The following is a 27,309-nucleotide window of genomic DNA, read 5'->3' as shown; positions in this document are numbered from 1 at the left end:
AGGGAGACAGCTGCTGCTACCCTGGATGTGTCTTCCCCACCCCCTTGGCAAGGGGGTGGGGGACTCACAACCCTCTCTCTCCAGCTGTGAAGAAAGATGTGCGCCTAATTGCTGTGAAACTTTCTCCCTGAGGGTAGAAGATGGGGAGCCAAACAGTGAGAAGCTAGGTCTCCGAATTGTAGAGAGAGGGGAGTTCCTTTCTCCTTCCTGGAGGTGCTGGAATTCCTGCCCAAGGGGGTTGTTCCCTGTTCATCCTCCCAAGCCACCTTTCCTGGCATCAGTTTGGTTTATCCTGATGGCTCCGAGGTGGGGGCAGTCCACACATGTTAACGTCTGTTTCCTTTACAGTCTGCTTTACCTGCTAATCTGTATATGGAAGGAGACTGGCCAGAGCTCAGTTAACCACAAGCAGGGCCAGTGAGTGGAGCCTGAGACACGGAAAGTCACAGAGAGCCACAAACCTTATTTAAGCCAGGCCCTGCACAGCCTGTTAGCCCAGCTAGTCCTCAGCTACACTGACTTTGGAGAGCCTGTCCCATTCCACGTATGTCTCTAGTCCTGCCTCCTGGAGGATGAACGAGTAAACAATAATAATAGGGGGAGAAAATGCGCAGCCCCAAAGAACTTCAGAAAGCCGGCTGGATTGTCGCATAAGCCATGTCCTTCCCTATGTGGCCAGCAAACTGCTGACCCGTATGGGAGCTGTCGGCAGGACCAGGCTACGGACCAGGTCACTTGTGCACTCTGGGCTTCCCTGCCAGGCCAGGCTAAGAGGTGCCAGGCTCCAGCTGGCCTGGATGAGATAGATGATGGAGAGATGAGATGATACAGCAACCCCTACTTCCTCCACGTATCAGGCTGTATGTATAAGGATGTTCATTGTGGCATTGCTGTAATGGAGAAAAAATAAGGAAGGACAACCTAAAAAGGTCTTCGACAAGGAGATGGCTAAAAGCTGTGTGGTAGACCGTCACAGTGCAGTTAGGGAAGAGAATCACTGCAGGCCTCCGTGTCCAAGCTCCATTGCCTTGGTGACCCAACCACTTAACACCGTGGCAGTCCGACGGGAGCACCACCCTGCCCCCCTGGAGTGGCTATACTCTCTTGGTCGGTGCAGCCTTCTTCTGGGGCCCCAGCCTGCCTGGTGCCTTATGAACACCGGCGTGCCCTGTAAGTACTTTGTGCCCCTATAGAACCTGGTGCGAAAACTGGATATTCACTAGATATTCTTGGTGGTCACCTTGAGGGAAGGCCCTCTTCCCCCTTTCTTCTCTCCCATTCTCTCCCTCCCTCGCCCCCAGTTTAATAAATAACCAAGTAGTTCAGGTTTCAACCTATAGATTAGTTCTGGGTGTTGAGCAGGAAGCAGCTGTTTTCAGCCAAATCCCTAATCTGAAAGCCAGGTGTCCCCCTTGGCTCCCTCCCCAGGTGGGAATCAAGGGCCACCTGATACCGTTGTTCCCCCACCCCCCACTCCTGCTGAGTCCCGTGGCCTCTGTGAACTTAGCTGAGGCAAGAAGAGGAGGGGTTGGGTCTGCTAGGTTCCCCTGCCTGCCACTACCACCAAGTGGATCACTGTCAACGGTTAAACACAGCCCTTTACTCCTCCCAGTTCTCTCCCTGTGACAATGAAAGGGAGCCAAGGCTGTAACAGCCACTGAACAGATGGAGACCCCCCCCCTCCAACCCTGAGAAGGGAGGTGGGGGAAGGGGGGGAGTCAAATCCCATATACTGGGTTTTCTTGTCTATTGGAGAAATCCTACAAGACAACTGGTTCAACCCCCACGCAGACAAGGAAACTGGGTCTCTCTCCTCCTGGGCATGGGGAGAGGCCAGCGTCTAGAAGCAGGCTGGTGAGTGATTTCTTAGGCTGTCAAGCCCCGGTGACCCAGAGGGTTTGGTGTAATTACAGACAGCCCTTTAGAGTGGGACGTGGGTGCATTGTGTGGGCAGACACTTTCTTAAAGATGCTGAGACATGCGGTCATCCCACGGGGGTGAGGAGGGGGATGTGGGGAGATGTAATCTTTTGGCAAGTGCTCCCAGAAGAGAAAGCCAAGGACTCCTCCCTGCTCCTCTCCCTTCTACGCTTGTCTTTTTCAGAGATCGTTCTGTCTTTCTCCTCCTTGCTTGGTGCTCTCTCTCTTTGGGACAGGCTGATGATCCTCAGTAGGGGGCATTTCCAGTTTCCTAGGAAACCCACCCCCTGGCCTTCAAATGCCTGTGAGCAGAGGGAGTGGAGCAGGCTCGGGTCACCATCTGTTGCATCATTTATTCCTTGGCATGAGAGAGATGGAAGGGAGGTGGTGGTGGGGGGGATCAGAATGCATGAGGGGGATGGGGTGAATGGTCCACTGTAGGACCCAGGGCTGTCCCCATGCGGCAGGTGGACTTCAGAACCCAGGACAGCTACACCGAATCCCCTGGATGGGGGAGTCCGCGGGCTGGGAATGGAGGGGATAGCTGTTCTAGGACTATTGCCTGGCGCAGCTGAGTCCCTGCATACTGAGACCTGTCTGTGGGATAGAGAAAACAGTACCCTGACAGATCAGACAGAAAGCTCTGAGAAAGGCTTTGGGGTGAGGATTTCAGAAAAAGAGAGATGAGAGTGTCTGCTGAGAAGATGCTGGATAGGTGTTCCTTTTTGGTTATTGCTGTTGTTTTCATGACTCAGGCTTATACTGTAACAATGGCTTTGTTGTACGTGATATTAACCAAGGATTTATAGTATACGGACTTGTTGCTGGGTAAATATCTCCCAGTAAGAGGAAGTATCTGATCAGATGGCTGTTCACTCATCCCACATACATGATTTGTACCTTCTCTCTACAGAGGGAGGCAAGACATGGACTCTGAGCTCAAGAAGTTCAGAGTTTGATGCAGGAGACAGGCATGGGAATCCCATGGGCAGGAAATGACTGCTGGAACAGAGTTGGGTGGCCTGATGGGGAATACGAGGGAAAGGCAGGCTACTATTAGTGGTAAAGCAGGGTCAGTGTTGGGGTGGGGGGGGTGGGAGTCACCACTCAGGGCCTTGGTGAAGAAGGGAATCTGCACCAGAGAGAAGTAAGGGAATAGCATTTCTGGCCTAGGCAAAGCAGGAGCAAAGGTGGCCGAAGGTACAGAAGACACTTGGCATGTTTGGGGAGGAGTGGGGGGCCTAGCGCTAGACGGGGTCCTGCTGGAGGAGAGGCTGCACGGGGTGGGAGGCGGATCACCAGGGCTTGAGTGCTGCCCACAGAGTGTAGGCCAGCTCTGTACCACTTCCTCCGCCCGGACAGGTATGAGAGAGGATGACCACAGGCACGACATACGCTGGCTCTTTGTCCTTCTTCAAGAAGGAAAACAGAGAGTGAGCATATGGTTATTATGGTGGGATCCCGAGACACTGAATTTCTTTTTAGATTTATTTACTTTAGAGAAAGAGAGAGTGCAGCAGGGAGGGGCAAAGGGAGAGGGAAGGAATCTCAAGCAGACCCCAGCTGAGCGCTGAGCCTGAGGCAGGGCTCAGTCTGACCACCCTGAGGTCATGATGTGAGCTGAAATCAAGTGGCCGATGTTTAACTGACTAAGCCACTGATTTATATTTATGCCTAAATCATTTGCAAGTGTTACTGGTTTGTATTGGGAGCAAATTAGCTGAGAAATACCTTAGCTCCAAGTCCTGGGTTCCAGCTAAGAGGTGAGCTAAGTGCTCACCTGTCTGCGAGAGCCCTCCAGCCCAGGGTGGGACCCGTCAGAGCTCTTCAGCTCCCACACACCGGGCCCTGCCCCCCTGCTTATTTTGCTTATATTTATTTATTTTATTCTGAAGTGCCTTTATTTTCTCTTGTCTTTCAGCTGTCCTCCGATTTCTGAGCAGGTTGCTTCAGATGGTTATAGTAATAAGCCTTACTGATTGTGTTTTGTTTTGTTTTGTTTTGTTTTGTTTCATCTAATGCAGAATGGTGGAGTTTTATGTGGGCTCTGTTGGGCTTTTATTATCTCTCTGTTCCCTCACAATATCCTGTGGCAGTGATGTGTGAATGTATTCCTTAGTTGGTTTTTGTAGTACTATTCTAGTCCTTTCGCTATTTATTCTGAGAACTAATTGCTGGCACATGGCCTCCCGGTACTAATGTGTTGGCATTTCCCCGGGCATTGTTCATTCAGGAGCCCGGCCTCCACGTACCTGCAGAACTGCTCTGTTCAGGGCTCTGAGGCATCACACTGGACATACTCCTGTAACAGCTCATGCCCTCCCTGTGCCCCAGCCCTAATGGATTAATTTCCTTTCTGTATTTTTGATGCCATTCATTAGCATCATCCAAATCCAGTTTTCCAACCTAGAAACCTTGACGCCTTCCTTCTTCTCACTGCCCACTACCAATCGGTCATTAGCTTCTGGTGATTCTAACTCGGAAAATATCCTCCCATGTCAGGGGTCCTTGGATACTGGGAAGCCGTCTATCTGTTGCATGCATGCTCTCTGATGCTGTGTGTGGAATCTGGAATCAGGGGAAAGATGAGCACAGTAACGGGGAGGGGAGGTGTGGCATGAGGACCCTCAGCCTGGGGGTTTCCTGCTGGAGCAGGAGGAGGCTGTAGGGCAGAGAGTAGCCTGCACCTAAGCCCACACCAGCCACATGATGGGCAGGTCACGGGCCCTCTCTTGAACTTAGGTTTACCCAAGGTTCAAAGAAAAGTCTTAGAGCACCTGGATGGCACAGTAAGTTAGGCGTCCGACTCTTCGTTTCAGCTCAGGTCATGATCTCAGGGTGATGAGATCGAGCCCTGCACCGGGCTCCGTGCTCAGAGCAGAGTCTGCTTGAGAATCTCTCTCCCTCTGCCTCTCCTGCTAGTGTTCTCTCTAAATCAATCAATCAATCAATCAATCAATCTTTGAAAAGAAAAATTGTGCAGAGCAGAGTCATTTGAGGTCGCCAGGAAAGAACACAGTAAGAATATAAAAGTGGCTTAATTGGTGCTCTGGTTCACTTTGTGAAGCTTTATCCATTTGATTCTCCAACAAAAACCACCAGAAACAGGAGTATTTATTTCCATTTTTGAAATTTTTTAAAAGGCTTGGGAAACAAGTAATTTACCAAAAAATAAGTGGCAGGATTGAGGCCTTTACTTGGATCTTCCATCCCATAAATACTCCCTACTAGGCAGTATGCCAGGCACTGGGACACAAGAATGACCCAGGCATGGTCTCAGCCTCAAGAATTCCAGGGGCGCCTGGGCGGCTCAGTTTGTTAAGTGTCCAACTCTTATTTCAGCTCAAGCATGATCTCGGGGCTGTGAGATCGAGCCCCAGGTTAGGCTCTGTGCTGAGCGTGGAGCCTGCTTAAGATTCTCTCTCTCTGCCCCTCTGCCCCGCCCACCCCTCTCATGCGTGTGCACATACACTCTCTCTCTCTTTCAGGAAAAAAAAAAAAAAAGAAGTGGGGGAGAAAGATTAAGCCAGTGGCAAGCAAATTGTGGCCATCAGGCCAACTCCTACAAAAACAGTCTATTGCCTGTTTTTGTAAATAAAGTTTTATTGGGACAGAGCTATGCCCATTTGCTCACTTACTGTCCACAGTGCTCTTTCACTAAAGTAGTAAAGTCCGGTAATTGTGACAGAGACTGTATGTCTTGCAAAGCTCTCACAAAGCCTAAAACACTTACGATCTAGATCTTCGCAGAAAAGGTCTCCAACCCTTATTTTAACTTATAGTTTTACCAGTGTGCTAGGTGCCCCAGAGAAGCAGGTGTGAGGGAGAATAGAGACAGGTGCTCTCGGCTCTGCTGGGGGCGGCCAGTGCGCTGAGGGCAGGAGGCACAACAAATTAGCCATAAAGCAAAAGATGCCTGAGCAGCAGGATGTTGCGGACTGAGTAGGAATTAATCACATGACAGGAAGAGAAGGCCTTTCTGGGCACGGAGGATGGCACAGGTAGAGTGTGGGGGCTGTACATGTGTGGCATGCTTGGAAAATGGCACCGTGCGTAGTTAGGGCAACTTCAGCATTGCGGTGGGGTCTGAGAGCCCTGCAGGAGCCTGACATCCCGGAGCCTTGCTGCACTCGGGAACTTGGACCTGATCCTAATGTGTAGGGACCGATGGGGGTGATATGGAAACAGCACTGAGAGGATCGGGCAGGGGTTTAGAAAAATCACTGTGTTAGCGACATGGGGCCTGGACTGGACAGAGACCAGCTGGGAGGTCATTGCAGTAGTTCATGAGACATGACATGTATCACAGGTAAGAGGCGTGTGGGGAAGCGAGTGGGGATGAGAGACACAGGAGGGTCTCGGTGCTTGGTGTGAGGTATGAGAAGAGCTCGGGTTTCAGGGTGACTCCCAGGTGTTTGGCTTGGGTGACTCGGGTGGGTGCCACCAACAAAGGCAGAGAATAGAGATAGAGGGACAGGACCCCATTGGAGACACAGAGAACATCAGGCAGAAGGGAAGGATCTAGCAGTGTGATCAGTGCCGCCTTGGAGGTTGGCAGGGCCAGAGAGAAGAGGACTCTGGAATGGTGTTTCAGAGGCCCAGGAGGAAGAAGGTGAGGCGGGACGGACGGAGCAGTGAACAGTTGCTGATGCCTCCAAGAGGTCTCGCAAGATAAAGACTGAGCACTCTGGAGTCGGCCATCGGGAGGCCGATGGGAGGCCTGGAGAGAGAGTTCCAGAGTCTGGCTGGAGGAGTGAAAGAGAACCCAGTAAGTAAAGGCAGAAGCCATAGCCCACTCTTTAAACAGAGAAACGCGGGGTGCCTGGGTGGCGCAGTGGGTTAAAGCCTCTGCCTTCGGCTCAGGTCGCGATCCCCGGGTCCTGGGATCAAGCTCCACATCGGGCTCTCTGCTCCGCGGGGTGCCTGCTTCCTCCTCTCTCTCTGCCTGCTTCTCTGCCTACTTGTGATTTCTCTCTGTCAAATAAATAAAAAACAAAGAAACAAACAAGCAAACAAAAAAACAGAGAAACGTGCATGAAACGAGACGGAGGTGGAGAAAATTGAGGTGTATATGGGGAAGCTGTGGGATCCAGAGAAGATTCTTTTGGTTTTGTTATGAGGAAAACTTGAAGGTGTTTCTCTGCGGAGGCCTGGAGCCAGCTGAGAAGAGTTCAGAAATTGAGGAGAATGCTAAGCGGATAGTTGGTGGTTGAGGGCGGGTCTCTGCGTGGGTGGGGCTGGGTCCAGCAGAGGCAGGCAGGAAGAAGGAGGGACACTTTTACACAGAAAGTGGAGGCCATGGGAAGCTTATGCTTTCAACCAACATTCCAGGGGCATTTCTGATCAACAGTACAGTCAGTTGCTACTGATAGAAAACTTGCTTCTAAGCGGCTGGTAAAGGGAATTTTTAATGTAAACACATATGCAATTTTAAAAACCCACAGTTAGGGCTTGCTTCAGGACACGCTCCATCAGCGACACAAGCAGAAACATGAAGAATCACGTCTTCCGGGCACCTGGGTGGCTCAGTGGGTTAAGCCTCTGGCTTTGGCTCAGGTCATGATCCTAGGGTCCTGGGATCGAGCTTTGCATTGGGCTCTCTGCTCAGTGGGGAGCCTGCTTCCCCCCTCTCTCTCTGCCTGCCTCTCTGCCTACTTGTGATCTCTGTCTGTCAAATAAATAAATAAAATCTTTAAAAGAAAAAGGTACTCTTAAAAAAAAAAAGAATCATGTCTTCCCACATCTTCCTTCTGCCTTCTGCAGGCTTCAGTTAGCCTCCCGTAACACGTGGAGACACTCCCCCATTGTCGCCCACCTGGTGTACCAGGGAGCGGGGATCGTGAAACAGTCCTGAGAAGTCCTCTGGGCCTGGAGGGCGCCCCAGTCCTCAAGGCATAATTGCTAACACAGGGAAGCCAGACAGTCTCCAAGTCCAGCCCTGCAGCCACGGCTGGGCATGCTCTTCCTGGCCGACGCGCTGGCTCTGGTGCGGTGCGTTCTTGCTGTGGGGCGGGCCTTCTGCATTCGGAGAGTCAGACAGTTGTACCAGGATTTTCAGTGCTTTCTTGTACTAAGAAAATCCTTTCTTTGAATAAAACCTTAGGCAAAACCCAGAGCAAACTCCTCCCCCCTCGGAGAAGGTCCCCAGAGGCTCCAGGGCCTTCTAGAGGGTCTTTCTGCCTCCACCATTGCCCGTCTACCTGCTCTGTGACCCTCCACAGAGCAGCCGGGGTGGGTTTTGTGAACAAATCTCATCAGATACCCCACCACACAGAACTCTGCAGTAACCTCCTAAAGTGCTTGGAACCGAATTTAAACTCCCTGCTTCGGCCTTCAGAGCACTCCGAGAGTATGCCCTTGCGAGACTTACTCCATGCTTCCCCAGGTGCCCTCCAGGCTCCGGCCATGCCGGTTTCTTTTAGGTCCTTGCACCTACCCCTTCTTGCCACAGGGTCTTTGCACAAGTGGTTCCCCCGGCCTGGGATGTCTTTCTGACCCATCTTTATGAAGTTGGCTCCTACTTGCCATTTAGATCTTGGTCAGATGTCACCTTCTCACAGAGGCCTTGACCATTCACTTCCTTTTCCCTCATCACCCTATTGTGGTTTCTTTTCTTTTCCTTTTTATTAATAGACCTTATTTTTTAGAAAGCACTTACAGATTCACAGCAAAATTAAGTGGAAAGTACAGAGATTTCTCATATGCCCCCAGCCCCACACACACACGGCCTCCCCAACCATCCCCGCCCCACCCCCACCAGAGAGGTGCATTTGTTACAGCTGACGACCCTACACAGATACGTCATCATCATCCGCAGTCTGTGGTTGACACGAGGGCTGACTCCCGATGTTGTCCATTCTGTGGGTTTGGACACACATGTAATGACATGGATCCACCCCTGTGGTCTCATACGGAGTGTCCCTGCCCTAAAAGTCCTCTGTGCTGCACCTGTTCTACCCCCCGACCCCCTGGCCATCACCAATCTTTTTACCATTCCCAGAGTTTTGCCTTTTCCAGGATGTCCCTGGGCTGGAATCATCAGTACGTAGCCTCTTCAGACCGGCTTCCTCAATGTCTTTCCACGGCTTGGTGGTTCATTTCTTTCTAGTGCTGAACAATGATCTGCTGTGTGGACGGACCCCACGTTGTGTATCCGTTCACCTGCTGGGGACGGAGGACATCTCGGTGGCTCCCACGTTGTGGCGATCACGGGTAAGGCTGCTCTCAGCACCCGTGTCAGGCCAGATCGTGATTTTCTTCATTGTGCTTATTGCTACCGAGTTTGTTTTTGTTCAGCATTTATGTCCCGTCTTCCCCACTGGAAAGAAGCTCCACAAGAGCAGAGAAACCTTGTCTCCTGAACTTGGGTCCCTGTGCCAGGTCTGTGAAACGAGTGAGCGGCCCGCTGCCTGCTGCCCACAAGTCCCTGGTGGGCTCTGTCCGCTGAGCTGTGTTCCAGCACTGCCGGTCTTTCCTCCCATCAACACAGATGTGTTGTGACCACTGGTGCAGTCCCCCCAGAGTGGGGCTGTGGGAGTGTGGGGGGCTCCCCACTAGGACAGCTTGCTGGAGCCGTGGGCCTCTCCTCCGTCTTCCAGGGACAGCTTGTGGTACCAACACCAGGGGCCTCCCAGTCTGGGGAAAGAAAGCAAACCGGAATGCAGAGAGAAGGAAAAATAGGAACGCAGACCGATGCGGAGTGACTATTACCAGTAACCTCTGGGTGTAACCAGGACGTTTCCTTCATCCGTGTGATCTCGAACCCTGCTCAGTGGCACCAGCTAGCATCTGCCGAGGTTTACTTTGTGCCCACCCTTTGCCACATGCTCTGTGTAGGAGCTGTGTGTTAAGTCATCCCAGAAGCCCTCTGGAATATGACTCTGTGCATTTTTCAGACAAGATGTACAGAGCTCCGAGGGTTCAGTACTTGCCCGTGATCCCCACCTCGTAAGTGGGGGTCAGCTTCAGACTCACACAGTCCACGCTCTTGAACTTGACTGAGGGAGGCTGGCATGTCCAGTGGTCCCCACCAATGGCTGACCATCACCCAACTAACACACCCATCCCGGTCCCCATCCTAGACATTTTGAGTCTGAATCTCCCACAAGACTTGCAAATTTAGAGTTTAGGAAACTTGAAAGCTTCCGTTCAGGGGGGTTGCCTATGTGAATGGAACGTCTCTGGGTACAATAATAGAGGTTCTAAGGGCATTCAAATTCAAAAAAGTTTTTTTTGACTCTGCAGGCCTGGTTTGGCCGCTGCCTAGAAGCCTGAGGCCCCAGGGATCTGTGTGTTTAAGTAGCGCCCAGGAAATTCTCATAAGCATCCAGTTTCCTTCCTATGTGTACATTGTCATCACAGCCCCTGACCAAATGCTATCTAGATTCTTTATGGAACAGTGAGCTCAGTATTTCACACAGCAGAACATTTCATGTACAGGTGACTCTATTCTCTCTTTTTTCTTCTCTTTTCACACAGGGTTTACTGGGTCGGGGGAGGACTTCGGATATACGAGACTTGAGTCCATCCTCTTCCCCAGTTTGTAGTACACCATCAGTCCACACAAAATTTCTCTTCTGGTTTTATTTATTTTTGTTTTTTTCCTCACTCTCCCTCCTGCAATAGCCCTCCGTTTAATGTACCTCCTTACAATCTACCACTTAACCTGTTTGATTTGCTAGAAAAGGATCTTTCAAACACATCATACTGGTATGTGTGCGGGTAGAGTCCTTATCATCATGGACAGTATTGTAAAGTGGCTATATTTATTAGATCATTCTTCCATACATCTCAGAGAAGCAGCTACCTCTCTGGAGCTGTCTCCCATTGGTTCTCGTTTTGCCCTTGTGGAGCTGAACAGAAAAATTCCACACCCTCTCCCACTATTCCAAGACAGTCACCATGGTCCCTCTTCCGCAGCCCCCATCTGCCCTCTCACAGGGTATGGGATTTTCCTTAATCCTCCCCAGGATGCTCTGTAGTCAGATGGCATTCCCCCTGAAGGGTCCCTCCACCCACCCCCCACACCCTCTCTGGATGATGTACTTCTCTACTCCTAGTAGGAGAGGAACCTGAGATGTTATGTGACTGGGCCATATGGCAAGATACTGTAAGAAGAAAGATTTGGTTAGAAGTATGCATTTAGGGGTGCCTGGGTGGCTCAGTGGGTAAAGTCACTGCCTTCAACTCAGGTCATGTTCCTGGGGTCCTGGGATCGAGCCCCACATCGGGCTCTCTGCTCAGCAGGGAGCCTGCTTCCCTTTCTCTCTCTGCCTGCCTCTCTGCCTACTTGTGATATCTCTCTCTCTCTCTGTCAAATAAATAAAATCTTAAAAAAAAAAAAAAAAGAAGTATGCATTTAACTGCTTTCTGTTAGACGTCCTGCCCTTGGCCTTTTCCATCTGGTTATCAGGGTAGGGGAACTGTAAGCTTGGTGATGTAGGGGTACCTTCAGGCGGGGCATTTCCTTCCTCACTCTGCTTGGGTTCTTTGAGGTCAGGACTAGAACCCCCATGCCCTGACACCGGTTGACACTCCCCTTCCTCAGATGTGGGTGGGGCCCTTCAGAATGTACTGGAAGGATTGCCAGCCATGTGCCTATCTTCCAGGCTGAGTGGACTGGGCTCCGGGAGCTGAGGGTGTCTATATCCCCATGCGGAATAACCCGCCCTCCTCATCCTCTGCTGTTTTATCTTCATGAGCACATTCCAGACACCAGTGCTTACATCTCTTTGGTATGGAGGTGGAACCGACGTATCACAGAGTCAGCCAATGTGTAGTGAATAATTCGCCATCATTCAGCCCTTTCACAGTGTGTGCGACCTCACCTCAGTCGACTATTGCTTATGATACCAGTGCAGTCCCTCTCTCACCCCAACATTATCAACACCCCAAAAGGAAACCCCATACCCATTAAGCCATCGCTCCCCATTCCCCCTCTCCCCCATCTCCCCCTCTGCCTCTGGTAAGCACCAATCTGTGTTCTGTCCGTATGGATTTACCTGTTTTGGACCTTGAATATAAGAGATCATTCTATATGTGACCCTTTGTGTCTTGTCGCTCTCATCGAGCATAACCTTCTCAGGCTTCATCCCCATCACAACACATGTGTACGTCATTATCTTCCGTGGCCAGATACTATTTCACGGAACATACAAACTGCCATATTTCTTATTTATTCATCTTGTGATGGACATTTGGGCTGTTTCCACCTTCTGGCTGTCGCAAATGTTACATGTGTGCGCATGTACTTGAGTCCTGGTGTTTATTCTTTGGGGACAGATATCTAGAAGTAGAAATATGGGGTCATATGATAATTCTGTTTAATTTTTTAAGGAGGCTATACATTTCTTTTTTAAATAGCCATTCTACTCTGGAACTTTCCTGCATATGGAAAGACAGGGGAAGTGAATGAGGAGTCAGGAGATCTGGGTTCTTTTCCTGGCTTTGCCACTAACCAGCTGGGGGAACTTGAACAAATCACTTCCCCTTTCTGGGCTCTTGTTTCCTCACTTGAAAAACAAGGGGATTGCATAAAGCTAAATGGTCTTTCAATTCTCTTTGTCTTTTAAGATTTTATCCTGGGATCGATCCCCACATCAGGCTCCTTGCCCGGCAGAGAGCCTGCTTCTCCCTCTTCCTCTGCTGCTCCCCCTGCTTGTGCTTTCTCTCTGTTCAAATAAATAAATAAAACCTTTTAAAAAAGATTTTATTGGAAAAATTGGGTTCTAGAGAGAGAGAATTGTCAAACAGCTAGACCTGATTATCTCTCTGTGCATTCTCTACCATGTTTTTAAATTGTGAGTTGAAAGCACCCCAAGTAATGGGGCTTTTTCCCCCTGCCTGTGTGTTTCTAGTGAATGAATAGCTTTGGGCCTCCTATTCCCATGAGGATTCCCAGACCAATATATCCTTCTCTTGCCCATCACTTCCTACTACTTGGCAGCTCCTGAACAAAAACAAAACATGGCGGTCACGAAGCCAAGACTGGCGCCATCCCATCCCCACTGTCCTCTCTGCAGGAATGCTGAGCCTCACCCCGTGCTAGTTCTCATAGCACTCAGGTGGTCAGCTGGATCACCCGAGTCTGGTCTTGGGAGCTGTCGGGTCCAAGGAGAAGAGTCAGCAGACTCTTGCTCAGTCCATGTCAAAACCATCTTAGAAGGTTAGGAGGAACAACCAAAGGCCTCCTGTGATACTGTCCAGCCAGGAGCTTTTCCTCCGTGGGCAATTTCTACTCTCCTGAGCCTCTTCCATCTGATTGATTTGCTGGCCCGAGTGCACTGCCTAGGGAGGGAGGGAGTTTTTCCTCCACTAATTGGCAGCCTCCACAGGATGCCATCCAGGTCCAAAGTATGCATTTTCCTGAGCTGCCTGCTGGCTTTCTGGGGGGGAGCACAAGGTTTCAAAAACAAAAAACAAAAAAAAAACAACATGTGATCCCAGTGGTTTATTTCATTTGGTCAGCCATTTATTTGCTCATTTCCCATCCATCCATCCTATATTTTTGAGTGCCTGCTGTGTTTTTGGCACCATGTTAGAGTCTAGGAATAAACAAGATGAGGAGCCTTCCCTATGGAGACTTCCTTTTTTAATAGGGGATACAGACGCGTGGCTTTTGAAATGAATACAATGAGTACAAAGTGACAAGTGCTAGGGAGCCTGGGTGGCTTGGTCAGTTAGGCGTTGGACTCTTGATTTCAGCTCAGGTCATGATCTCAGGGTCGTGAGGTTGAGCCCCACTTCAAGCTCCACGTTCAGCAAGGAGTCTGCTTGAGATTCTCTCTCCCCCTCTTCCTCTGCCCCTCCCCCCCCCCACTGCTCACAAAATCTCTCTCTCCCTCTCCAAAATAAATGAATAAATAAATCTTTAAAACATAAGTGACAAATGGCAAGTGCTATATAATGGGGAGGGGGGCGTAAATGGCATTCAGACGTACAGACAGGGGACACACAAAGTCATCCTTGGCAAGTCCTCATGAGAAGGCAGATTCAAAGCATGTTCTAGACAGAAGCTAATCTGCGCAGAAGTCACAGAGCAGGATGCATGAAGGGACCTGGCAGGTGACCCGTGTTGGCTGGAACGCAGAACACGGAGGGAGGGTGATGAGAAGCGAGATGGCAGAGGGGGCTGTGCTCAGAGGACAGCCGAGCCACATCGAAGGATTCAGCTCTGGTGACAGTGGAGAGTGAGTCAGAGGGGTGAGAGCAGCAGTGGGGCGAGCACTCAGGAAGCTGTTGTGGTCACTGTCATGAAACAGCGGTGACCAGAACCAAGGCGGAAGCAGTGGGAAGGAAGGCAAGTGGATGGACGGTGGGGCTTGAGGCTGGGAGGCTGCTGTTGGGCCCAGCTTCCAGGAAAGAACGTGCTGCTGTGGGAATCGAGTCCTTTAGCTGGCCTCATGTCCCGGCCCAGGGGAGGTCCCTTATCCTCCAGGTCTTCGGAAGGATAACCTTGTCTCCCAGGATCCAGCCCGGGAGCCCTGCTCCTTTTGCCAACAGCCTCAGGCAGGAGAGATGGGAGATGGTGGTGGGGTACAGGGAAGAGAAGAATTCTGCAGGAACCTCCTCACCCCCTTCTTCTTGGACTCGGCCCCAGGGCAGAACAGCACACTGCACCCAGGTTGAAGACCCCACATTTCAGTCTCAAAGCGCTGCATCTCAGTGCCTTCCCTGGGCCACTCTCTTCTGTATTCAAGAGTAGTTAACACACGGGGTTGTATCAGTTGCAGGTGTGCAATATAGTGGTTCAGCAGTTCTGTACATTCCTTAGTGCTCGTCCGGATAAGTGTACTCTTAACCCCTTAATGTGTTTCATTCATCCCCCACCCACCCTCCACAGGCCATTCTCTCATTCTCAGGAGCTGGGGAAAAGGGTTTCTCTCTTAAAGACTCATTCTAGAGCCCTTGGACAGTTGGGGTTTTGTTTGTTTGTTTTTTAATGAACATGTCATAGAGTATTTGTGTCAGGGGTACAGGTCTATGATTCATCAGTCTTACACACTTCACAGCAACTCACCATAGCACATACCTTCCCCAATGTCCATCCCCCAGCCACCCAGCCCTCCCACCTCCCTCCCCTCCAGCAACCCTCAGTTTGTTTCCTGAGATTAGGACTCTCTTATGGTTTGTCTCCCTCTCTGGTTTCATCTTGTTTCATTTTTCCCTCCCTTCCCCTATGATCCTCTGTCTTGTTTCTGAAATTCCTCATATCAGTGAGATCATATGATAATTGCCTTTCTCTGACTGACTTATTTCACTCAGCATAATACCCTCTAGTTCCAGCCACGTCCTTGCAAATGGCAAGATTTCAGGGTTTTTGATGGCTGCATAGTATTCCATTATATATATATGTGTGTGTGTGTGTGTATGTATGTATGTATACACACACACACACACACACACACACACACACACTACATCTTTATCCATTCATCTGCTGATGGACATCTAGGCTCTTTCCATAGTTGGGCTATTGTGGACACTGCTGCTATGAACATTGTGGTGCACGTGCCCCTTCAGATCACTGCATTTGTATCTTTAGGATAAATGCCCAGTAATACGATTGCTGGCTTGTAAGGTATCTCTATTCTCAACTTCTTGAGGAACCTCCATATTGTTTTCCTGAGTGGCTGCACCATCTTGCATTCCCACCAACAGTGTAGGAGGGCGCCCTTCCTCAGGTGTTGGTGAGGATGTGGACAATCGTTCTTATCAAACAAGATTTGTTGTGCTTGAGAATGTGGACATTGGGCTGTCATAATATTGCTCATCCTACCAACCTGCTGGAATCCCCTTTCCTGGGTTGTAGTCTCAGCATTGCCTTTTTCTCTAAAGGGACAGCATCAGGGACTGCCATACCTTTGCTGCACAAACGTCTACAGAAATCCATTAAAAAAAAAAAAAAAAAGCCCTTTGAGCAACCAGCTTTCACCTAACTCCACACAGCACATAGGGTTCAGAGAAGCTATGAGATTGGTGTGCTTCTTACTGACCCAGTGCATGGCAGCCTCTAGGTGCTGGACCAGTGGGACCGTGTTTGTTTTCATGACTTTTCCATGAAGAGTTGCCCTTCCTTCTAGAACAGTGATTCTCCACTGGGAGTGGTTTTGTCCTCTAGGGGACAGTTGGCAGTGTCTAGAGACATTCTGATTGGGGGCAGGAAGGAGCTGTGCTGGCATCTAGAGGGTAAAGGCCAGGGAGCCTGCTAAGCACCCAGCAACACCCAGCATCCTTCCCTGCACAAAGAACTGTGGGTCCGCAATGTCAATTGTACAAGTTTATAAGAAACCCTATTTAAGAACATCAGTCTGTGACCAAACCCTTGAGTTCTTCAGGCCCTATAGGATGGCTAGAACCAACCGCAAGTTCAAGAAAAACTCACTTGGCATTCTATTTCTCTCCACAGCTGAGCTCTGTCCGGGAGGCCCAGTTAGAGCGGCTGGAGGCGGCAAGACCCCGCAGGCTGGGGAGCAGGGAGCGGGGCCCCATGCTGAGGATGGCCAGGCAGCAGCCGCCGCCCTGGGTCCACGCAGCTGTCCTACTCTGCCTCCTCTGCCTCAGTGGGGCCATCGAGATTCCTATGGATCGTGAGTCCCGCTCTGTCCTCTTCTTTGATTCTCCTGATTTGGGGCAGAGGGTTGGACGGGAGGGATAGGTCAGGGGGGAGTTAAGCCCAGCTTTCAAAAAGGCTGGAGAGAGGGGAAGTGGTAGCTTCTGGAGGCAGAGCTCGGTTTCCCTCCAAAGCATGGAGGCAGGCAGGCTCGTGTTTGGGAATGTGAGATGAGTTGTGTAGCACGATCTCCAAAAACTGTGGCTGAGCTGATGCTTGTGCTGCCTGGAGCCTGCTGAGCGGGACCAGAGCTGGCGGAGTCTGCAAGTCTGTGTGTCCCTTGGGAGTCCTTCCCTCCACTCCCCTCCCATGGCCCTCTGCGGTCCTGACTTGGCCCAAGGACCAAGTGTAGTGGACACTTACCTGCCTTTCTATATCTGAGCTAGACCCTTGGGCTGTCTTGGCAGGTCTAAATCAGGATGGATGGCATGGGGACAGTAGGGAAAGGAGTTATTTTGCACAAGACAGGGGCTAAACGAAACTTTAAACCAGAGCTCCGTTATAATACCGTTGTGGGAAAACCGGGTGCTGATTTCAGCTCTCCCATGGCAAAGTTGGGAAGTAAAACCTGTGTCATTCTGTGTCCCAGGGTGGGGGCATTATTTGGTCACCAGAATCATCAGACAAGGGGCTCGGGATGGTGCTCTAATAGCCCCGTCTCTAGCTGCTGTGTCTGTTATTACGTTCAGAAGGGGCCCGGGGACTGGCAGCCCCGGTCCTTGGCCCCGCGTTTAGATGTGTGCCACCTTTGCCGTAATTCCGGCTCTTCCATCCGAATGCCTTGGCATTCCAGTGCTCCGATGTGGGCACACCACCTCTGTTGCCGGTTCCCTGCTTCCAGAAATAAATGGGGCCCACATGATGCCAACCCTGACTTGGGCTCTGTCTAGGTGACAGATGTCTGGGGAGGGTAGGGAGAGCAATACAGCCTCCAAGGAGTGCCCGCTGAGCTCTCCAAAGCCAGGCCCTGGGGCCTGGACTTAACACAGCTTAGAGAAGAGTTGCACGTACTCCAGCCCCTACCCAGGCCCTACCCATAATAGCTGCCCAGTGGAGTGGGCACTTCTGGGTAAGCGAAGACCAACAGAAACTCTAAGTTGGACCCAGAACCAAGATGGGCAAGGCCCCTGCTGCTCTCTCAATAGCCCCGTGTGTGTGTGTGTGTGTGTGTGTGTGTGTGTATGCATGTTTATGTATGTGTGTGTGTGTATTCAGTGTGGGGGGGTGTTGTGAAAAGAACGGTTCCCATGGAGACCATCTGCACTGCCAACTCAAGGAAGAGTGTCTCATTAACAGTCCCAGGCAGGCAATCTAATAAGGAGAACGATAAGTCCATGTCCCTGGAGAGGAGAGGGGTGCCGAGGAAATTGCGTTATCAAGGAGGTGCTGAAGGCTCGTTTCTCTTCTGCTGCTTCTCCTCACTCATTCACCTGCCGCCGTGACCCCTGGGGCTAGTGGGTGAGGAGTTCCTGCGAGATGAACTTACAAAGAGACGGCTTTGACATCTGTGTTAGGAATCTGGATTTCTGAAGCTCTGCTGGAGCTGTGGGCAGGTGACCCAGCGGCAGGTGTCTGCAAAGGACCCCATGGGGGGCAGAGACCCCCCTCGTGCCATCTCCCCATCTCCTCAGTGTCTGTGAGGAGGGAGGGCCTGGAGAGTTCTGGAATTGTCTTCTGGGAAATGGAGACCCTTCCTTGCTCTGGGTCACACAGCAAAGGGATACTGGATTCACGAATGCAACCCAGGTCTCTTGGCCTCCCACCCGGTTGGCACTCGACACGCCTCATGCTGACCTCTGGTAATCGCACCTTCTTTCAGTTCTTGGAGCTCAGAGTAGCAGCTGCCGTGCGCCCGGCCGAGAGCTCAGGGCTTCAGCAGTAGCTCCTGTGACTCTCACAGCGAGTCCTTTGCTGACATTAGGAAGCTGGGCTGCCGTTCTCTCCAGCCCCTCAGTGGCAGGCCCCGCGCATGACCACAGCCCCTAGCTGAATGAAGAGGGAAAGCCTTTTGTGACACGATGTCTGGTGCCCGGGGAGTGTCACCATGGCAGGAAACCCATGATGCCTTCCCGAAGCAAGTCTATCTTGCAGGCACGGTGTCCATAACGACTTCTCCAGAACAGTCTGCCAAAGCCTAAGGCAAGACGAGAGAAGGCCAGCCCTTCAGAGGAGACCCAGTGGCCCCAGAAAGAGGTCCTCTTCAGCCAACTTTTCCCCTCCTGCTGGGTCAAGCCTGACAGGCACCCCCCCCCCACACACACACACCAAATTATCTGAACCCATCCTTCCCTCTTACCCTGTGCTGAGTGCCCGGGGGCTGGACTGGGGAAAGATCACACGTTCGTTTTCCTCCCCACCCCCCACCACCTCCCAGGGTGATTCAGGTCTTTCCTGATATACAACATATGTAAGTTGAAGGTGTACAGCCTGATGATTCGCTACACGTATACTATGAAATGACTGCCACGTGGGTTAGTTTACCCCCCATCCCCTCACCCAAGTACCTTGTATGTGTGTAGCCATAACTTGGAAGATCGACTCTGGAAACAACGCTCAGGTGCGTGATACCATCTGCTAATTCCAGCTGCGTGTGTGTTCGGCCCCCAGAACATTTCCGTCTCACAGCTGGACGTCTGGACCCCTCATCGGCATCTCCCCGGCCCCTGACAACCATTCCACTCCGTTTCTTTGAGTCTGACTTCTTTAGATTCTACATGGAGTGAGAACATACCAGAGCTTTCTCTGGCTTAATTTCACTTAGCATAAGGTCCTCAAGGCCTATCCATGTTGTCACAAAAGGCCGCAGAGTCCTACATGCTGTGTTCCCTGAAGCATTATCCGCGCTCGCCCAGGTGTGGGGCACATGACGATCAGGCGGTCGTCATTTCTCTGCGTGTTGCCTGGGAGTGGCTGAGGGGGCTCAGGCCGGAGGCTGCCCTTCCTCCCGCCTGCCCCTCCAAGAGGCCGTATCTGTGCCTTGAGGACCGGAGCATTGGTTCTGCTCTGGGGAGTTAGGCCCAGCAGGCTTCCTGGAACAGCCCTGGGCTTCGACACAATCCCTCATTGAAACACTGGCCTCCGGCCCCTGCCGTTCTGCCAACAGAGTCACAAGCACCCGCCTCCCCCCCTTCACCCACCCCAAGGAGAACAACGTGACCTTTGAAGAAAGCAAAGGGTCGCCTCATCAGCAAGAGTGGGTTTGCCAAAAAGTGAGTCTGCTGGCAGCTCGCCCCTCCATCCCTTTCCCCACGTTGAAGGACTCGGCATTTTTCTCCTAGGAACCCACAGAGGAGACAGTGGGGTGGGAGACATTTCGTCCTCACTGTCATCCCAAAGAGTGCTGCAGGATGACCTCAACACGTGCGTGCGCACACACACGCACATTCGCACAGTCTCCATCCTCCAGGGACAGGTGCCAGGGGCTGGTGCCAGGGAAAGAAAAGAAGTGCGGGGGTAAAGAAACCTTGCAGACTGGGCGAGCCTCTGCCTTACACCCTACAGGGCTCATTGGAAGATTTCCCCTCCCCCTCGGAAGTCAAAAGAGCAGACCCATTTTCCACTTGATGTGACCGGCAAGTTTTGTAGGTGGAGAGATGGGCAGGTGGCATGACGTGGAATTTGGGGGGGTGTCGCAGGAATAGGTCAGGTTGCCCTTGTCCCCAGGTGGGCCGGCCTCACTTTCATCTCCCTGTGCTGGCTTGTCTTCTGGGTTGGTTTTGTCTCTGTGATAAATTCCTTGGTGACACAATGGTGATTCCAGGTGTCATACCTCTTTAGGGAAGTAGACTCTCAAGAGGCCCCCGGCCTGGTTTCATTGTGGGGCCGGGGGCAGCATCCGTCCAGCTCGGGGAGTCCTCACTCCCCCATGGTCTCCCTCGTATTCACCTTATTCACGTCCGGAATGTCAAGGAGAGAGTGCTGGGGACACACCTAGCCAACCGACCTCTCTGGCCAAGGATAGATTTGTAAGAAGAGCTCTGGACCAGACTAAGGTGGGCTGGTTCTCATTCCATTCCTGCAGGAAATGTCCTATTGACCTTAACCGAGTGACTTCCCAGCCGAGAATCTGAGATTCCCTGGATAATGCCTAGGGTTCTTTCCACTGAGCCAGCCCTTGATTTTATAAAAGAGAGGCTTGAGGGTCATGTGGGCAAAGCAGAGCTTTTGCCGGGGCCAGGACAGAGCCGTCCTCTGTGTGTGGAGACCCGAGAGGCATCCACTATATCTTCAGATGAAGAAACCGCAGGCCTGGGCTAGTGGTCCCAGGCCATAGGTCAAGTGTCAGCCCTGCTTCTCCTAAAAATGGCCCCTTCTCCCACCTGTCCTCCATGCTCCAGTACACTAGCTTTCCAGAATTAACCATTCTTGGGCCACTGGCGGGAAAACCCTATAAGGGTGAGGATGCCACTGTAGGGAACGCCAGGGAGCATGTGTTCAGAAACCCCAGATTTCCCCTTTTCCTCGGGACTTTTCATTTCTTTTCGTTTCCTGCCAAGGCTGCGCCCAGGCAAATGGTACAGATAAAAATTACTTTTTGGTGCCCCAGTGGACCATGCAACCCTGGCCCACTTGAAAGGATTATTCTGGACCTTTTAGTGCGTCTTACTCAAGACTTTCACTTACCGACAGTGCACATAGCAGGGGACCGCTTCCTGCCACACTCCACCTCTCCTCCCTGATGTCTGTCTTCTCCCTCCGGACCCTTCTGGCACCTCTTGGTCCTGCCTTAACTCTGCCTTCTCCACGCCGCCCCTCTCTGGGCCCCTAACGCTCCTCTTCCACATCTCGCTGTGGCTGAGTCAGGAAGCTTCGAGGTCACCTGGGCTCACGCACAGCGTCTGCTTTCCCCTGGAAAAGTCCGCCCGTGACACCAGCGCGTCCCAGACCTCAGCACTGGCGTGGAAGAAGCTTTGCATATGACTTCATGCTAAAGCCATGAAGAAAAGGCCTCTGACAAAGTGACAGAAACACACAGTCTCTTTTCTGCACATTTTAAACTGAGGCCTTCTCCCCCAGAGAGTTACCGTCCAAAGTCTTGCTGTTGGAAGCGTGGTGCCCTGACCCCCAGCACTGGCACCACCTGGCTGCTGGGCAGAAACGAGGTGTCTGCTCAGTCGGAACCTGCATTTTATCCAGACCCGCCCCCCAGGCGGTTCACGTACCTGGCAGAGTCTGAGAAGCCCGACCTCAAATATGCACTGACTTGTACACAGGCCCGTGAACGCCTCAGGTGAGGGCTGGGCGAGGCTTGTGCTACCTGCCTCCTGATCCCTTCCGTAAAAAGTGCCGGAAGGAGTGGCCGGCGCCACTTCATCCCTGTACTCGTTTGGAAGAGGGCTTTCCGTATGGCCCTGTACTTCTGCTGTGAGCAGAGCCACAGCGATTCATCGGTCCCTAGAATTTTCCAAAGCGTAGGCAAGGAGGTGCTTGCGTGTGTGACAGAGAGGAAGGCACGGTGGGAGGAGTGAGGCCTGTGGACCACGTGGGGGCTTTGGGGCTTTGCCCTGGAGCCCTGGTTCTGATCTGCTGTCGCCCAGGCTTCTTAGCCCCGCCCCGCTGGCCCGGGAGCCCCCTCCCCTGAGCGGCGCCTAGAGCCGGGCCTCTTTCAAGCAGCCTCATCACCTTTGATACTTGGACTTCCCTGATGGCATCATTTGGGCAGAGGCTGGTCTTTCTGCTCAGCTGCGTGGTTTGAGGTCCCCGTGGAGCTGTCACCTCCTCCACGAAGCCCTCATGGGTCTGTCCCCATCTCTGTGTGGCTGTCCCACAGAGCTCTGCAGCCGCGAGCAGAGAGCCCAGGCACCATGCCCCCACCCAGGCCGGCCTCAGCACGCTCCCTGCAGGCTGGGGCCTGAGGAACCCGGGCGAGTAGTCATTTGTGATAACCTATAACCGATGTCTTCTTTTCTCCCCTCGCAATGCTAACCCACCGGAACTAACAGCAAGCATTCAGAATGAGCGTAAGTCCCCGCGCACCTCTCTGCACTTGTGCCTCTGGGAGGTAGGAAGGCAGCAAGGAGGGGCGGGAGAAGGCCAAGTGAGGAGGTACAGGGGGATTAACCACATTTCCACCCTGCCCGTGGGGGCTTCTTGACCCCAGAGCCCCTGCAGTGCGGGCCCGGGAAGGGGAGCGGCCAGCCGGAGCCCCCATCGCTGGGATCGGCAGAGGAGCAGGGGTAAGAAGGGCCGCTGCGCCCCTGCTCCCGTGGCGGGCACAGGAGCTCCAGCCTCACCACGCCTTGGCCATCGGTGGACCCTCCAGGCTCAGAACCATCCCGGCCACCGGGCTCTGGAAAGCTAGCTGCTTTGTGGTCTTGATTCATTCAGTAAATGTATTTCAAGAGGTCTCATGCACTAAGCGCTGCACCAACGGTTGGGACGCAAGAGTGGGTAAAACAGAACTTTCTCATAGGGATTCCATGAGATCTGAAAAAGATTCTTCTTAGGCTCAGTCCTTGACATAACCCCCTTTCCCACAGCCCCGTTTAAGGAGCTGGGCCCCTGGCACAGGGTATTGCCCCTGACCCCCCGCTTGCCAGCTTGTGCTGTGGCTCCCGAAGCCCTTCGGTTCAGCCGCTCCCCAAGCCAGGCCCCCGAAGCCCTGAGCGCCCCTGTTTGTGCTGTTGCAGTCTCCCAGCCCCCAACCATCACCAAGCAGTCTGTGAAGGACCACATCGTGGATCCCCGCGACAACATCTTGATCGAGTGTGAAGCCAAGGGGAACCCTGCCCCCAGGTGAGCGCACTGGCAGGTAAATCCACGCCCCCCCCCCAAAGAGGTATTGAAACCACACCCTGGCCCTGAGCGTAGCTGAAGCAGTGGATAAATTAAAATTATCCGGAAGACATCTCTTGGATACCTACCTGGTGGAAAGTACAATTCAGAGAACTAAGAAATGTAACTGATGAGGAGGCTGGGATCCAGAAATCCTCAGTGGCTTAAAGTCACACCCAGAAGTCAGGACGAGATACTAAGTTTTCTGACCGTTGGTGTCACACATTCCTTCCACTGCCTTACCTCCCCAACTCCCCCCCCACCGAGTGCACCACCACTGTGCGTAGCTTATGGGAAGTTCCTCCTGCTGGCTGACCCAAGTCTTTCATGCTGAGCACATTTCGGCTTGTGAGCACATCAGCATTAAACAAGGCGTCAGCAGACCAGAGCCGAAGGCCTGCGAAGGCCTGCTGTGTGGGACCAAGTTAAATGATGCTCCTCCCACCATCTCCTTAGAGCCCCTCGTGGTCCTTCAGAGAGGGACCCATGTCCTCAGGAAGAGGAAGTGAAATGGAATTACAGAGGTATTACATACCTTTGCCGAGGTTGCCCAGCTCGTCCCCTCCCCCGCTCCAGGCCAGGTGTGTTTCTACCAAACGGAAGACAGGGGAGATCAAGAGCTGTTCTGCTATTTGTCCCCCCTCCTTCAAAGCAGCAGCCACAGGCTGCACCGTGCAGACCAAACATGGCCGGACCCTGTGCTGGGCGTCTGTCTGGAGAAATGAGGCAGGGCAGAACTTCGGGTGTATGGCAGCCTCCTTCTGCCTGCCCCCTACCCCCCTCCACCCCCCCAACAGTTTGCATGAACCCGAGAATAAGGACCACCGCTCTCAGCCAGGCTGGAAGAAGCAGGGGTACCTGGACGGGTCAGGCGGGGCACAGATGGCCTTCTGAAGTTTGGTCTGTCTACCATGGTTCCTTTGCAGGGACAACGATTCCATGACAAGGAGCAGCCCCTACTGCCCCTGCTTCTTTTATGTCCTGGGCAGCTGCAGATGTAGTCCCCACCCCCAGAAGCAAAGGGAGATTCCAGTCTCTTCTCCCCTGGGGTCTTTTGAAGGCTGCCGGTTCTTTCAAACTCCCCCCGCCCCGGGCTATAATGTGTGGCCCCTGCTTTATACTCTGTACCCACTGAGCAGGGCACGGATAACCTGAGCTATTGCCTTTTGGCTTTTTTTTTCTTTTAAGATTTTTATTACTTATAACAGAGAGAGATGGCAGGAGAGGGAACACAAGCAGGGAGAGCTGGAGAGGGAGAAGCAGGCTTCCCACTGAGCAGGGAGCCCCAAGCAGGGCTTGATCCTAGGACCCCAGGATCATGACCTGAGCCAAAGGCAGACACTTCATGACTGAGCCACCCAGGTGCCCCACCTTTTGGCTTTAGAGTTGGTTCTCAAACAGGGAGACAGGAGGAGCAGAACTAGCTGCTGATGGGCTCGGCTGGGGTGAAATAGGACTTGCCTTCGTAGCCAGAGGCTGGGACGCCCTGGGGTAGAAGCCGCAGCTGACTCTGGATTTGCCGGCTCCTGCAGAGGACAAAATCTCCCAGTGGCTGCTTGGGTACATGTCACTTACAGCCATGACTCCCAGTCTTGGTTGGCTAAAAGCAGTAATGTCAGGAGCCTACCCCCCTCCAGCTTCACCTATGCCTCTGGCCTGGGACTCTGCATTTTACCCAGCTTCCTAGCCAGTTCTGCCACCTAGCCAGGGGGACATGAAGGTGTGGTTATGGGACTGGGCCAGGGACCAGGGCCCTGAGGTTCTTGTCTGGAGCCCGGAGTCCACTGTGTTCCTCCTTGTTGCCTCTGCTTCTGCCCCCACCCCATACTGCCCACAGCTTCCACTGGACTCGAAACAGCAGGTATTTCAACATCGCCAAGGACCCCCGAGTGTCAATGAGGAGGCGGTCTGGGACCCTGGTGATCGACTTCCGCAGCGGGGGCCGGCCCGAGGAATATGAGGGGGAATACCAGTGCTTCGCCCGCAACAAATATGGCACGGCCCTGTCCAACAGGATCCGCCTGCAGGTGTCCAGTGAGTAGCACGCGGGCTTGCTAGCCTGCCTTGCTCCTCGGCGCATGGCGGGGAGGGGCATGGAGGGTCATTCCGGAAGGGCCATCCCTGCCCTTGGCCGATGGGTGCCTTGTTGCTCTGCTCATCCTGCCTCCTGTTCTGCCTCCGAGCAGGAGCACACCTTGCCCTCCTCAAAAAGATTGCTTGGAAACGAGACTTCCGAGCCAGAGTCTTGAACAACTTCACGAACATTCTGGCACGGGAGGAGAGGAAGGAGAGGAGCCTGTGGAGAAGTGTATCTATTTAGACTGAAGTCCTCTCCTGTCTTGCTGCACCTGGCCTGGACTCACAGGCCCTCTCCACCCACTCCCTTGTTCTCCCGTTTGCCCTTCTGCTTTTCCTCCTTGTATGCCTGCCCCTACCGAGCTCCTTGTCCTGGCCCCCGCCACAACCCTCACTTCATGCTCCTCTGTCTGATTCCCCCCAGAGTCTCCCCTGTGGCCCAAGGAAAACCTAGACCCTGTTGTGGTTCAAGAAGGCGCTCCCTTGACGCTCCAGTGCAACCCCCCGCCCGGACTTCCGTCCCCGGTCATCTTCTGGATGAGCAGCTGTAAGTTTTGGAGGCCTGCCATTTGATTTCTACTTGTATCTGAGGGAGTGGGGTGGCTGTCTTACATGGGAGGGGCTTGCCCAAGGTTGGGAGACCTTGACTTATGAGAAGCAGGTGTAAAAGGGACCACATGGTGGAAAACACATCAAGAGGCTGCTCGGGCACATTTCCTAGCCCAGATGCTATCGGCTTTGTGGTCTTGAGCAAGTTGCTTAACAACTCTGGGCCTCAGTTTGCTCTTCTGGGGGAAAAAAAAAATAGGGCTAGAACCTGTACTTATGTGGTCGATCATTGTAAGGATAAATGAGTTAATACATCCAAAGAGCTTATAACACAACCAGACACACAGTAAGTGCTGAGTAGTATTTGTGATGAAGAAGAAGGAAAAGAAAAAAGGAAAGAGGAGGAAGAGGAGAAACTGTCAAGGGGCCAACTGCAGGAGGGTTGACACCAAGCCTCCTTTCAGTCTTTAGTTGGTCTGGATTTACTGAGGACAGGGAGGCCACAGGAATGAAACCTTGGGAGACCAGACATTTGTAGCAGGGGACAGAGTATCATCACTGAGAGCTTTTCCTGTTTCATTTTGGACTGAGATTCATTTAAGTGCTGTGAATCTCAGTTTCTTCCCATGCTTTCAATCACAATAAGTGGGGGCACGCTATAAAGGGGTTTAGAGCATTGCTGGCTATCTGTCTTCCTGGCTTCCCCTCCCCATCCTCCAGACCTGCCCACCCACCCTCAACCCCTTCTATCCATCCATCCATTGGTCTCAGTCTGTAGATCTGCCTGCCAGCTTAGCATCCATCATCCATCCATCCATCCCCGAGTTTTTACCAGCTTGCTTCCGGAAGAAGCAGGGTAGTGAGCTGTTTGGCAGAGAGAGTATGGCTTCGTGCTCACTCATTTTCTCACTCTGTGTCATCTCGGTGCATGTGCGTGGGGAAGGCTGCCTGGCCACAGGCTGGAAGGCTGGCTGGTTTGCTAACTGGTTCAGAGTCTCTAGTCCCCTGCATCACACCTGTCACCCGCTTATGTCCATAAGTAGATCCTGAGTGGATCTTATGACCCTCATCTTTCCATCATCACTGGCATCTGGCCAATGCAGGCCACCATCAGCTTTTCCCTGGGTGCCAGTAACCCTCTATAACTGGCCTCCCTGGTCTGTCTAAAAACATAAATCTGATCGTTTTATTCGTATGCTCCCGCCGTTTACTGGTTCCTCCATCACCTCGGACCAAGTCCAGACTTAGTCCCTGCCTGATCTAGTTCCCTCTGCCTCTCGAGCCTCTCTCCTCCCCCTTCCCCGGCTGTGTGCTCTTAATTTTAGCACCCACTGTTCTTACTGCTCGGAAACCTCTTTGGGCCCCTGTGTCTTCTGCCCG

At 52.4% G+C, this 27,309-nt stretch overlaps 1 protein-coding gene across 19 annotated transcripts in view; it reads left to right on the top strand.

Moving 5' to 3' along the window:
- Positions 1–27,309, top strand: part of NFASC (neurofascin) — a 179,002-nt gene that overhangs the window by 89,360 nt on the left and 62,333 nt on the right. For 12 of the 19 annotated variants that reach the window (XM_045982432.1, XM_045982434.1, XM_045982436.1 and 9 more), the window contains exons 3-7: positions 16,327–16,507; positions 22,473–22,490; positions 23,160–23,265; positions 25,142–25,338; positions 25,805–25,927. In XM_045982432.1, coding sequence (XP_045838388.1) covers positions 16,327–16,507; positions 22,473–22,490; positions 23,160–23,265; positions 25,142–25,338; positions 25,805–25,927 — 625 coding nt within the window. The remainder of the gene's footprint in view (positions 1–16,326; positions 16,508–22,472; positions 22,491–23,159; positions 23,266–25,141; positions 25,339–25,804; positions 25,928–27,309) is intronic. The other 7 variants (XM_045982435.1, XM_045982438.1, XM_045982446.1 and 4 more) reach the window with 1 other exon arrangement.

Source organism: Meles meles, chromosome 17, assembly GCF_922984935.1.
Source record: "Meles meles chromosome 17, mMelMel3.1 paternal haplotype, whole genome shotgun sequence".
Lineage (NCBI taxonomy): Eukaryota > Metazoa > Chordata > Mammalia > Carnivora > Mustelidae > Meles > Meles meles.
Note: the sequence above shows the minus strand (reverse complement) of the source record. Positions and strands in the feature narration are given on the sequence as shown.